Source organism: Leptodactylus fuscus, chromosome 4, assembly GCF_031893055.1.
Source record: "Leptodactylus fuscus isolate aLepFus1 chromosome 4, aLepFus1.hap2, whole genome shotgun sequence".
Lineage (NCBI taxonomy): Eukaryota > Metazoa > Chordata > Amphibia > Anura > Leptodactylidae > Leptodactylus > Leptodactylus fuscus.
Window position 1 is genome coordinate 175,355,840 of NC_134268.1, and position 14,740 is coordinate 175,370,579.

Consider the following 14,740-nt stretch of genomic DNA (forward strand, 5'->3'; position numbering starts at 1 on the left):
TGAGCTGTGAGGTATGACAAGTCTATGGACGAGTACTGGTGGGGGGATAGGGTCAGTTATGACACTGAGCTATGAGGAAAGCCCTTCTGACAGTGGGGAGAGATCGGTGCTGACATTAATGGCACCAATATCTCCTCTACCGGGGCACATACGGTAAAGAATTCAGTGCACTATCTGCTTTCTAGCTGTACTTAAAACTGCACTTTTCATTAGGACATGAAAGGTCCTCTGTGGGTTTTTTTTTTTTTGTTTTGTTTTATAAATCATACCAGACTTCATACTAGGCCTCTAACTTTAGTGTGAACCTACCCTAGTGTTCTGGCAGAGATGTAAATGTAGTCTTAGTAGGTCAGTGTTAGTCTCATATATACACAACTATTCACATGTTGGGATATGTTTAAAAAAAAGATGGCAGTCACTGTTTACTTTCCCTGGACCAATGCGCTTGCACCAGACCACAACATGGACAGGACAGGACTATACTATTGTTGTACTTTTTAAAATGCAAAAAAAAAATTGAAAAATTACTGAAAACTCCCATCTCTGGCACAACACAAGACCTTTCCTATTGTGATTGACACCACTGACTCTCCATGGTGTTTCGCTGCACTCATTGTTATTGTAGACCCACCTCTAATGCGTGCACCAGCCATACTGTGGGCAGTTCAGCTCTTTCTGCCAGTGTGGATGATCTGGGCAGCTGCCGCTCTGATTTGTTCCAGCTGTGTTTTCAGGCAGCCATCCATACTGAATGCAGAAACAGTCTGTGTGAACCAATCCCTAGATTTCTTACAGATAAATATCAGCTGTTGATACCCACATATACATGTTTTCTCCATTGTGGTTATTACAGCATTTTGAATATGCTCTGCTATAGTGTGTGTTTTGTTTTTTGTTTTGTTTTTTTTAAACGTGAGTTTAACAAAATGATTGTACTAAAACAAATGGAACCCCAATGCTTAATGATATCCTAAAACCTATACCAACTTTGGTGTTACTTTGGCCTGTTAACTTTGCAAGAAATTACAGATTATATTTTAGTACGATAAGCTTCCACCCCACCCCCGTGTTTTGTTATTCTTCAGCTGACTTTACAAACTCCACTCATGATAAAGGGAACCTAGCAGGGCGATATGGGACTTGAAACCAGCCACAGATCCATAGGCACTGGAGGTTTAGTGTCCAAAATCACTGTTTATAAAGCCATCTATGCTGCAATGATTATTAAAAAAACACAAAAAAACTTTTTACTCGTCCTGCCATTGTACGCCCCACACGAGTACACCTCTGCTCCACTGAGGGCACATGCTCAGTGAAGTTGGCTCAGCTTTACTGAAGAACTATGCAAGTGCAGGTGAAAGTGTCTCCGTTCATGCAGGTTTCTGTTTCCTGCACAAAACTGAGCAGGAGACGGAAACCTGCAGGACTCTTTCAAACCCATTCATTTGACATCTATTAACATCTATTGTTAGCGGCCTTGTGGTTTTGCAGATATAACGGCTGTTCACTTGCAGAGTCATGCAGCCACTTGTTGCCACTTCTACATGTGACCATGTAATGAATCTTTATTGGCTGCGTTTCAGCTTGTGGATAGATGTTTGCAGACATGATGTGTTTACCTGTAGAGCAATGTTGGTCTGTTACTCTTGCTTTGGTAATTTGCTTTCTGCTTTGGTTAATATAATAAAAAAAAAAAAAAAAAAAGTTTTTCTTTTGAGCTTCGTTAATAAGTGAGTAATGACACTATGGACAAGCTTGTTGACTGTTTCCTGTGACAGCCAGTAAATCCATGCTGTTGTCTTTATAAGTCCGGTGATAAGTGACTCAATGCCAGAGTGTTTGTGATGAAGATTTTGCCACAAACCCATGGCACATGTTAGTGGGAATTAAAACGTAGCATATTTGGTGCGGAAAATTCCTTGTTACCTGGCCTGTGGTGATGATGGGCTTCCTACCCCCATGTGACCCCCTGCATCTAATCGTGGGCCTCAGCGGAGACTGTAGTATAGTCGCTATGTGCAATGATACAGTAGCGGCATGTCATTGCTGCAGGCAAGTTAACGGTCCCCACCGGAGAGACAGGGATTTACCATTTGTAATATGTTTTTTGTTTTCACCTAATTTGTTCTTCTTCATAAGGATTATTCAGTTTGTAATATTGCTGCCCCATTGATGTCAATGGGATAGTGCTGCAGTACCTAAAGCTGCCTCTTCAGCATGTAAACAATACTGGGAACTGCACTGATCCCATCTGATCTGCAGGGGTTCCAGCTGTTTGACCCCTGCTGACCTAATATTAGAAACTGGATAACCCCTTTAAATCCTGGTCAGTAACTTTTAAAGAGGACCTTTCACCACTTTTGGGCACATGCAGTGTTATATACTGCTGGAAAGCTGACAGTGCGCTGATTTCAGCATACTGTCGGCTTTCCCGATCCGTGCCCGGTGTAAAGCGCTATCGGTCCCGGGACCGTAGCGCTTTAGTGTCAGAAGGGCGTTTCTGACCATTAGCCAGAGACGTCCTTCTGCCTCGCGGCGCCAATCGCGCTGTGCTGTGGAGCGGGGAGGAACTTCCCCCTCCCGCTCCTGATAATGTTCGTCTATGGACGAGCTGTGTGAGCAGAGGGAGAGGGGAGTTCCTCCCGGCTCCACAGCACAGCGCGATTGGCGCCGCGAGGCAGAAGGACGTTCCTGGCTAATGGTCAGAAACGCCCTTCTGACGCTAAAGCGCTACGGTCCCGGGACCGATAGCGCTTTACACCGGGCACGGATCGGGAAAGCCGACAGTGCGCTGAAATCGGCGCACTGTCAGCTTTCCAGCAGTATATAACACTGCCTGTGCCCAAAAGTGGTGAAAGGTCCTCTTTAAGTGAATTGGCACTTAATAAAGTTGTCTTATTTGAAAATTCTTTTTATCCTCATTGCCTTCTTATGATGTTCATGATGTATTACTTTGTTCCTCCAGGACAATGAGAAGAGGACACCACTCCATGCAGCAGCCTATCTAGGAGATGCTGAAATCATAGAGCTCCTTATTTTGTCTGGTATGTTCTCAAAATTTATTTATTTTTTTTGCACACTTTTTTTTACCCAGCATAGTTAAACTGAAACCGCATATAGGATAGATTCACGTATATCAATCATCTGGCCAATTCATGGTTTTTCCTTGCCAGACTGGCTATGGGTACCAGATTGGTGTACAAGGCAGACAGCGAGACATTGCATGCTACGTTACTCTGTGGCCCCTGTATAACTGATGCCACCGGGCACAAATCTGACCTCATAATAGTTTTGCGATAGGATCAGTTTTGCTGTCAGTTGACCCTAAACTAACCTTGTAGTTCATACTATGGGTGGGGAATGTTTCTAAAAGTAAAATGTAATAAAACACCCTGTCATATTTTCATAGCTTAAATTACATGTTTGCTTATATATTAGTCATTACCCCTTCCATTTCTCTTTGTTTTAATGTTTTACTAGTTGCTACACACTATTACACCATTGTAGCTGCTTCTTATGGCATTGCCTATGTATGGGGTAACTATATAATAAACTAGAAGATAATTATTTAACATATTTTTACATTAGATCCAAATTCAGAATAAAGTTATACTTCATCATTTCAGTTCATTATATGGTATTTTGCAGTAGATTTACTTTCAGGTCTTTGCCCCATTCCCTTTCACACATACTGTAGCTTGGAACATTTTTGCACCTAGTTCTTTAGTTGATAACAGATCGGCTCAGCTGCTGAGATTCTGCCAGTTGTGTGAAGAGGGCATCAGACCTTTCACTCCCATAGAAAATTTACAGTGCTATAACTAACGTAAACTGAGAAATAAAGCTATTTCAAGCTGGAGTTTACGGTTTTATCTACTTTTCCAACACACAAGTACATGTTGAATATTTTCTACATTGCGGTTTCTTAGAATATAACATTTTCTTAAGACACTATATGGTTTTTGGAAAAAAAAAAAAAGATATATATTTTAACGTTTTCTTTAAAATTTTTGAACTTTAGTATTTTAGCCCTACTGTGGAATTTGACTGTGCAATCCTTTAGTATAATATACTTCAATCCTACTGTATATAGAAGACTGCAATACTGCATAGACGTTTATTGTAATACTAACAGGTGGCTTACATACCCTACATGGCAAATCCTGGGTTCTTTTTGTAGCTTGGACCTTCTGTAAAACCACGTCCGTGATTCCTCGTTAATGACAAGTCTTCTAAGGGGTTAAAGGGGTTTTCCCGGACTACTTAATTGATTACCTATCCAAGGAAGAACGCTGGGGTTCTGACACCTGGGACCTTTGTGGATCACCTGTACAAAGCCGCAGTTGTGCTTCCTAAGCAACAATTTTTTCACAGGGCATGTGATGTCATGTTTATCAGTTACATGGTCTGATCGCAGCTAAATCCCATTTAAGTGAGTGGGCTAAGCTGCAATACCAAGCACAGCAGCCATACATTTGTATGACACCGTGTTTGGAAAGTACGGAAGAAGTTGCAGTGCTCACTTGAACACTTTGGCCTTTTCAAATAGCTGATTGGTTAGGGGCCTGGATGTCAGTCCCCAGCCAATGTTTGATTGCTGGATAGTTCATCATCTATAAACTTCTGGAAAACCCCTTTGGCCTAAGGCCTCATGGCACAACCCGCAGCTATAAAGTGCTGCAGGAAAAACCGCGGTGGCAGCGCATTGTTGTTCTTCCCGTGGCACTTTAGGGTATATTCACACAGTTTTTTGCTGGCAGATTTTGATGCATAATTCACCTTAAATCTGTCTTCCAAAAGGCCTCTCATCCATTTCAATGGGAGTCCCTCACTTTTTTTTTTTTTTTTCTTTGCGCGCCAGAGGGGAAAATTATTTGGGCCTAATCGGGAGCAGGATGCCAGTGCACTTAATCAACATCCTGTTGCGGCTAGCCGTTCGGAAAGGTCATGTGGTGGAAAAACTTCCTGCCATGTGAACATACCCTTGAACAGAAAGGTCTGAGTTTTCCTCCAGACTTTCTATTACAATTATACCTATGGGGAAACCACCGACGTTTCTGTAGATATAATTGACATGCTGCGAAATCACGGCGTGTCCATGATGTGGTTTTTTACCACAAAGTGGGCATGGGATTTGCAAATATCCCATCCACTTTGCAGTTACTGTAAAACACCACGATTTGTCCTGCAGTGGGGCCTTGGAAAATACAGGCAGCGGAAATTTGATTTCCAAAATTGTTGCGTGTTTTTGAAATCGCAGCAAGTCGGTTATTCCTACAGAAATGCCAGTTTCCCTATTGATATATCTGAAGCAGAAAGTCCATAGAGGAAAACTCAGCAGAATTTCTATGGAAAGCACTGCAGGAGAACTATGTGGACACCGCAGTCTTTCCTCGCAGCGCTTTAAATGGTAGGAATCTGCTTTACCACCGCGTCCAGCATTTACAGCTGACCTCCTCAGTGCACGACCCTAGCGGCAGCTCCTGAGCCCCCACTATACATTTACAGCACGGTCTACATTTCACTAATGCTGTAAATGTGTGGCTCAGGACAGGATAGGTAACCAGGGTAATATAATATGGAAATGCAGAGGTTTCATAGCTTGTCTAATTTCAGCTCTTTTCTTGTTCTGTATGATTTATACTGCTGCTTTATTTGCATCTCTGTTCATTTATTCCATAAAACAGGGGCCGTTCTGCTTTCCTTCTCCTTTATTTCTGTGTTTGGTGAGAGGTACTGTCTGTGCCTTAGCTTAATGATGTCATGAATTGTCTTCTGTGGTCTCCAATGGAAAATAAAGATAACACAAATGAAGAGGGGGAGACAATGTATCGCCATGTATCACAAGATTAATCATGCAAGGCTAAACCTGTGCGGAAGTTTCTATTCTTCTTCTCTGCACGACAACCTTGTAATTCTGTAGATTTTATCATTCTGCAAGTGGAGGAAAAAGGAAAACTAAGAATAGATTGAACATCGGTTAATAAGTTTTCATAATAAAGTTGGACATGAGGCAGTCACCATGGTGACTATAAATGACACCCGGTAGCTCTAGCCAGGTACTAGTGCTTGGTCTCAGTGCACATTAGCACTGACACTGCTGTATCTGCAAGTCTCCTAACAGTCATGCCGGCACAGACGCCACATATTTTTTTTTGTTCTGTAAAATTGTACGTCTTTCCAAATTTCACTTATTATAAAAGCCATCAGCCCAAATGTCTATGTTTAAGATTAATGAGGCGCTGTCACCTCCCCTGACATCTCTATTTTATTAAATATCTGCATTCCTCGTGACATCAAAGTTCTGGAACATCTTTTGTTATAACGCTGTATTGTGCTATTCCTGTTATTCTGCCTGAATATTTATATAGTACTGTAACTGGGTGTGGCTATTGTCCTAATCTGATGTAGTTAGTGCGGATTGGTTAGTGCAAAATGTCTAGTTAACGCCCATTTGTCAGTTTTATTTGTACATTCCTAGTAGGAATAATAGAGGAGCGGCACAAATAGTTTAGTCTTTAAAGGGATTCTACCATTAAAACCTTTTTTGTGGATAAGACGTCAGAACAGCCTTTAGAAAGGCTATTCGTCTCTTACCTTTAGATGTGGTCTCCGCTGCGCCGTTCCTTAGAAATACCGTTTTGTTTTTTTACCGGTATGCAAATGATTTCTCTCGCAGCGATGGGGGCGCTCAAAAACAGCGATGGGGGCGTCCCCACCGCTGCCAGAGAAGCCTCTTCAGCGACTCCTCCTTCGTCCGCAGCGTCATCTTCAATGTCTTCTTCCGGGGCAGGCTCATAACTTCTACGACTCAGGCCTTGAGCAGAGCGGACTGTATAGGCCACTGCAAAATGGCCACTAACAATACTGTGCAAGCGGCCATTTTCCCATGGCCTGTACACCTGCACAGTCTGCTCTGCCCGAGGCCTAGAAGTTATGAGCCTGCGCCGAAAAAAGACATTGAAGATGACGCTGCGGACGCAGAAGAAGGCGGCACTGGAGATGCTTCTCTGGCAGCGGTGGGGACGCCCCAGCGCTGTTTTTGAGAGCTGGGCCTGCACCCATCACTGCAAGAGAACACATTTGCATACCGGTAAAAAAACAATATTTCTAAGGAACAGCGCAGCAGAGACCACGTCTAAAAGTAAGAGACCAATAGCTTTTCTAAAGGCTATTCCGACGTTTTATCCACAAAAAAAAGGTTTTAATGGTAGAATCCCTTTAAATGCACACATTTACTAAAGACCTGTCTTGACATCTCCTTAAGGCTAAGACCCCACGTTGCAGAAACGCAGGTTTTGTTTTGTTTTGTTTTTTTGCAGTTATTTGAGCCAAAGCCAGGAGTGAATTAATCAAAACGTAGAAGTAAAGAGGGAAGGACAAGAAAACTGAAGACACTTTCCTGTTATTTTTCTCAATTCACTCCTGACTTTGACTTAAAACTCCACAGAAAAATCTGCAACAAAAAAAGCTGATTTTCTGGAACACGGAGCCTCAATCTAAAAGGTTTGTTTTTTTTTTTGTTTTTTTTTTCTTCCCCCTTTTTTTTCACCTTATCTTGACTGTCCAGCACCTTACTCGTCCTGCCTCATTCCTCTTCTCCATGCTCATGGTATTTGCACTATGGGAGCCAGCAGACTTAATCACTGTAAGGCTCCATTCCCACAGAGTAACATGCCGTGCATTCAGACACGTATACACGTATCAGTGTGAATGCTCAAAACAGATCCCATTCACTTCAATGTGTGCCGGCTCACACGCGCTACACATTGAAATCAATGGGTTAAAAAGCCTCCCATTGATTTCAATGTGTAGCGCCTGTAAGCCGGCACACATTGAAGAGAATGGGATCTGTATACGTGTCTGTGTGATGCGTTACTCCGTTGGAACGGAGCCAGCCTGCGTAGTACATCTAATACTGCTGAAAAGAGAGGTGGCCCAGCTATTTGGGTGTTTGGGCTGATCACTTAACACTCAGAACCAGCTCAAAAAACCCAGTCAGGAAGAAAAGTAGAAATATTAATGCTATATTTCTATTTTCATGGCTATCGTGCTAAGGCTATGTTCACACTGCTGCTGATAGTCTGTTTTTCTTATCTGACAGAGGATCAGTTTCCCTTTGACGTACACAGGTATTTTGGGGGGATACTTGTTATGGCCCCTTGTTGGAATAAGCTCAGTTTTCTGTCAAATCATTAGCAGAAAGATGCAAGAGCATGATGGCATTTTCTGAAATTTTTTTTTTTTTTTATTCGCTAAGTCAAACCAAGACCTGACCTCGAATCCTGCATAGGCTCCTTCATAAATAGTGGTAAAAATCCACTGTTTCATTATAAGGCCAGTGACTGACTACTGAAAGTAAATATGCAAGCGGTGTATCTAATTATTCAATATAAAAGGCTTGTCCAGGGCGAAAATTTTAAATAGCCTGGGGGAGGTGAAAAAAAAACAAAACTACTGTCCCCGATGGCTCCCAGTGCAGTCCGTTCCTGCTCGTCCATTGTCTTCTGGCCGAAGTCGCTGCCACATGTGACCGCTGATGAATTTCACGTCTGGAAGACACCGAAGCAGCAGGACCAGACCATGTTGGGAGGACAGCGTGCATGGGGGACTTGTGTAAGACTACATACATATAGTCGTGTTTTTTGTTTTTGTTTTTTTTTCTCAGACAGCCTCTTTAATGATTGTATAATATAATTATCATCTTTTGAAGCCACAGTCAGTAACTTCACTAAAAATTGGACCCAATTCCACAGCCCTGCAGCAAATATGTGGCCTAAGATTCGGCAAGCAACAGCCTGGTGACAACCCGTGGGAGTTGTAATGGTGATCATAATGGTTGTCACGCAGCCGTTTTCTTTAGAGAAATGTTCTTTTGTAGCTTTCCATTATTTTATACAATACTGTTCTGCAGGTTTGCTTTAGTTCTCAATGACATTGACATATGGTAACATGACTTTATATGTTAGATAAGTCCAATCTCCCTGTAACATAAAAGGAAGTCAATGATCGCAATCTAACCAAAGTATAAGCATGTTGCAGCCGTTTCCTCTGTGTTGCATCTGCCTTAGTCTGACCGCTTGACAATAAAACCTAGAAGATGAGTGTACATTGGCCTCGTGTAACCGCAGTAACAAAAGTTTTACGAAGTTCCTGGTCATTAAGGGAACTGGTGTTGAGAAGGGAAGTAGCGGAGGGCCCGTCTCCTCGCCGCTGACTAACCTGGCGGGTGATTGGCGCAGACTTCCTAATTTGCTTTTCTTACTACCCTATTTTTCAGATTTGGCCTGTTTAATGTCAGCGCCTGTTGCTGTGGTTACATGTTCGTACAGTTTCTGCTATGAGCCATGAGTCATTACTTTGCCTCCTATTCAAGTGACTTTTTATGCAGATGAAATTCCAGAATTCTTCGGTGCATTGCGACCCTGTTGTGGCGAACGGTGCTTGTGCCGTGACCTTTCTCTAGCGAATTCCTGTACAGTACATTGTCGATTTTATAAAAGCAACCTTTCATGAAATGAGATCTTTATTTTTAATATTTTTTTCCATTTATTTTTCCAATGGATCTGGATAAGCTTATTTTCATAATTAATATTATATTATAAAAAAATAATATAATATTTTTAATAAAAGTCTGTTCAATCTCCTCTGGGTAATTCTCCCCCCCCCCCCAATGAAAAATTCTAATTTTACCTCCAATGTCTGCTGAAAATGTAGCGGACAGATATTACTACTTACAGATATACCCTATATCTATCTTAGTACATGTGCGTTTTTGCAAATCTTTGTTTACAGATACATATGAAGAGCCCCATCTATCCATCTAATCTCCATCCATCCGTCCGTCTATGGTTTTGAAAGGAGTCCACTGCTAGTTTTGGTTCAGAAAATTGCATCAAAATCTGCAACAAAAGCCGAAGCTTTTCTGCAACATGTGGCCTCAGCTTACGCTAGGTTCACACTAGTGCCCGGAGTCCGTTCTCAGCTTTCCGTCTTCTGCATGCAGAAGATGGAAAGCTATCAGACCGGGTCCGGCCGTGAGCGCCGGTGAGCGTTTTATGCGCTCCGCCGCGAAACCGGTTTTTAAAAACCGGACACAGAGTACTGCATGTCCAACTCCGATTTAAAAAAAAAACTGGTTTTGTGGTGGAGCGCATAAAACGCTCATGGCCGGAAATCTTTCAAACCCTTTCAAATGAACGGGTATGAAAGAGTCCTGCAGGTTTGTCTCCTGCTCAGTTTTGTGCAGGAAACGGAAACCTGCATTACTGGAGACCGGGCGCAGATGTGAACGAGCCCTAAATGGCATTTGTCTGGGACTTTAAAGAGGTTAAAGAGCTAAGGTGCCATGTTGCAGATTTTGCTCAAAAAGAGCAGCTTTTCTGTGGCGCAAGAGTCCCTCCCTATTATGCCCATTATTTGGGCCTATTCCAGAGCGGCATACTGCGCAGCTAGCTGCGACGGAATGTTCATATGTGGAATCCATCTTCCGCCGTGTGAACATACCCTTAGACTGATGCACGTCAGTAATTTGGTTAGTATTTTGCATCGATGATTGATTGTAAGCCAAAACCAGTCACAAGTCAGAACAGGTACAGATCTTTCCATTATACAGTTTCTCTACCTCTACTCCTGGGTTTACAATGACCGATGGCCAGACACTGACCTTGTGAAACTTGCCTTACAGCTATGCCGATGGTTTATCATTGCAGCTTTATCTTTAGATTTGTCTACAGATTTTAAAGTCTGGGATAACCAATTTAAGTGTAGATTTTAGATAAGATTTTGATTTTCAATTATGACCAAAATCACAATTAACTGTTCATTTTAACTCAATTACAATTAAGGAATAATTATTTTAGAACGGTCCCTTTTTTACATCCCACGCCCCTGTGTGTCACTGAATTTTGTTTTTGGTTATTTGTAGAGATGAGCGAACACTAAAATGTTCGAGGTTCGAAATTCGATTTGAACAGCCGCTCACTGTTCGAGTGTTCGAATGGGTTTCGAACCCCATTATAGTCTATGGGGAACATAAACTCGTTAAGGGGGAAACCCAAATTCGTGTCTGGAGGGTCACCAAGTCCACTATGACACCCCAGGAAATGATACCAACACCCTGGAATGACACTGGGACAGCAGGGGAAGCATGTCTGGGGGCATAAAAGTCACTTTATTTCATGGAAATCCCTGTCAGTTTGCGATTTTCGCAAGCTAACTTTTCCCCATAGAAATGCATTGGCCAGTGCTGATTGGCCAGAGTACGGAACTCGACCAATCAGCGCTGGCTCTGCTGGAGGAGGCGGAGTCTAAGATCGCTCCACACCAGTCTCCATTCAGGTCCGACCTTAGACTCCGCCTCCTCCGGCAGAGCCAGCGCTGTCTGGCCAATGCATTCCTATGCGAATGCAGAGTCTTAGCAGTGCTGAGTCAGTTTTGCTCAACTACACATCTGATGCACACTCGGCACTGCTACATCAGATGTAGCAATCTGATGTAGCAGAGCCGAGGGTGCACTAGAACCCCTGTGCAAACTCAGTTCACGCTAATAGAATGCATTGGCCAGCGCTGATTGGCCAATGCATTCTATTAGCACACACATTCAGCTCTACTTCATCGGGCTAAGCACACACATTCAGCTCTACTTCATCGTGCTAATAGAATGCATTGGCCAGCGCTGATTGGCCAGAGTACGGAACTTGACCAATCAGCGCTGGCTCTGCTGGAGGAAGCGGAGTCTAAGGTCGGACCTGAATGGAGACTGGTGTGGAGCGATCTTAGACTCCGCCTCCTCCAGCAGAGCCAGCGCTGATTGGTCAAGTTCCGTACTCTGGCCAGTCAGTGCTGGCCAATGCATTCTATTGGCGTGATGAAGCAGTGCTGAATGTGTATGTTTAGCTCAACTACACCGGTGGAGTAGTTGAGCTAAGCACACAGATTCAGCTCTGCTTCAATCAGCGCTGGCCAATGCATTCTATTAGCTTGATGAAGCAGAGTGTGCACAAGGGTTCAAGCGCACCCTCGGCTCTGATGTAGCAGAGCCGAGGCTGTACAAGGGTTCAAGCGCACCCTCGGCTCTGATGTAGCAGAGCCGAGGGTGCACAAGGGTTCAAGCGCACCCTCGGCTCTGCTACATCAGAGCCGAGGGTGCACAAGGGTTCAAGCGCACCCTCGGCTCTGCTACATCAGAGCCGAGGGTGCACTTGAACCCTTGTGCAGCCTCGGCTCTGCTACATCAGAGCCGAGGGTGCGCTTGAACCCTTGTGCACACTCTGCTTCATCAAGCTAATAGAATGCATTGGCCAGCGCTGATTGAAGCAGAGCTGAATCTGTGTGCTTAGCTCAACTACTCCACCGGTGTAGTTGAGCTAAACACACACATTCAGCACTGCTTCATCACGCCAATAGAATGCATTGGCCAGCACTGATTGGCCAGAGTACAGAATTCGGCCAATCAGCGCTGGCCAATGCATCCCTATGGGAAAAAGTTTATCTCACAAAAATCACAATTACACACCCGATAGAGCCCCAAAAAGTTATTTTTAATAACATTCCCCCCTAAATAAAGGTTATCCCTAGCTATCCCTGCCTGTACAGCTATCCCTGTCTGTACAGCTATCCCTGTCTCATAGTCACAAAGTTCACATTCTCATATGACCCGGATTTGAAATCCACTATTCGTCTAAAATGGAGGTCACCTGATTTCGGCAGCCAATGACTTTTTCCAATTTTTTTCAATGCCCCCGGTGTCGTAGTTCCTGTCCCACCTCCCCTGCGCTGTTATTGGTGCAAAAAAGGCGCCAGGGAAGGTGGGAGGGGAATCGAATTTTGGCGCACTTTACCACGCGGTGTTCGATTCGATTCGAACATGGCAAACACCCTGATATCCGATCGAACATGTGTTCGATAGAACACTGTTCGCTCATCTCTAGTTATTTGCACATCCGCAATCCTGACGGTAAGTGACTTATGTAGTCAATGCCAGTCTGAGACATGGATGAGAAATAATTGATGGCAAGTCCACATTGAGTCAGCCAACGTTTGGTTATTTTGTGATTGATTGCCTAGCACTAGCATTTGTCTTTATTTCTTATCGGATACTGCATGTCAATGTTATCTGATAGTTATCCAGTTATTAGCTGACTTTTCATATCAAATGATAAATACATTTTTTCCTAAAGACGGCCATGCACTTGTTCACCTGTCTCTCCTGACACGTACATGTATGCACAGATGAGGATTGCAGGTGTAAAGAGCTGTGTTCTGGGGGAAGCAGAAGTTCAGGATGCAACAGTCTCCCCTCTCAAAAAAACATAAATTTTTTTTTTGCATTTTTAACCCTTTATATGCTATATGCTTTTGGCAGGGTCTGATAGCAATCAGTTGTATTTCTGTAATGTTTTATTCCATTGTTTCTAAACATTATCTGTGCCTCTGTTTTATCAGGAGCCAGAGTAAATGCCAAAGACAGCAAGTGGTTAACTCCTCTACACAGAGCGGTTGCGCCCTGCAGTGAGGTAAGTCTGAAGAACACCGCCTTATGTTATATGCAAATTGTTATACAGTGTATGTGTATATAAATGTATGTAATACATATTTGTGTAGATGTATATATTTATACGTGTGTAATATATATATATATATATATATATATATATATATATATATATATATATATATATATATATATATATATATATATATATATATATATATATATATATATATATATATATATTTCAGATGTATGCAATGGAGAAACATTCTACGTATGTTAGTTTTGGAACTAAATCTGTATCAGGGAGCCTAGTGTGTTTTACAATGAGTCATTTCCCAAAGCTGGAAAGACCAAAAATAAATCTGTATTCTTTGTGTGAGGTCTTACTACTTGAATTTTTTATTTTTTTTTTCTCTCATCACAATTGAGAATGTATAAAAATTCCACAGTTCACATATGATAAAGCACATGTTAGTGACACCATACAGTAAGCAAAGTGTGTGTGTATATATATATATATATATATATATATATATATATATATATATATATATATTATTTACGGTACATATATACAAGGAAAACGTGACACAGCATTTTTAGGAGATTATGTATTTGTTATATTGTTTCTTCTCCATAAATTGTTTCCTGTTTAATCCATCAAGGCCCTTGCCAATTTTCATGTTTTGCATCCTGTCTTCATCTTCCTTTCGCCTTCTAGACATTATAACTTATGGGTTTTTTTCCCCATCAGCATTGTATTGCCTTGTCAGGTTTGGTTTGTCTTTCTTGTATTTTGTAACTGCACCAATTTAAAAAGGACCCTTTTAATATCTCATGTGTAGAGACCAGGAACAGCGACAAAACCAGCAAGATGCATGTTACTATTTTAAAAAAAACTTATTTAAACTTTGTTTTTTTTTAAGCAAAAGAAAAAAAAAATTCTTTATGCCGCCATACTTTTTTTTTTTTTTTTTAATTGATTTCTGGCTGTGTGTGAATCCTTATTTTATTTTATTTTTTAAGCATAGTAAATTGTGATATATACAGTATGTTATAGTCGATTAGTTTACTAGATCTTGCACTGCCATAGCAACCACTCTGTCATTCTTGTTGCGGAGGGCGAAATCTGGAGTCTTGAAGTCGATAGAAAATTATTTCTATCTACTCCAAAATACTCCACCTCCACCTGAGAAGGTGAATGCCATCTTGCAAATGTCAGGTGGTCTGTGTGTGGCAGGA

The 14,740-nt window shown here is 42.1% G+C and overlaps 1 protein-coding gene across 2 annotated transcripts in view; it reads left to right on the plus strand.

The window, feature by feature from the left end:
• ANKRD28 (ankyrin repeat domain 28) overlaps positions 1-14,740 on the plus strand; it is a 113,259-nt gene that overhangs the window by 54,596 nt on the left and 43,923 nt on the right. For both annotated transcript variants that reach the window (XM_075271413.1, XM_075271412.1), the window contains exons 3-4: positions 2,966-3,044; positions 13,447-13,517. In XM_075271413.1, coding sequence (XP_075127514.1) covers positions 2,966-3,044; positions 13,447-13,517 — 150 coding nt within the window. The remainder of the gene's footprint in view (positions 1-2,965; positions 3,045-13,446; positions 13,518-14,740) is intronic.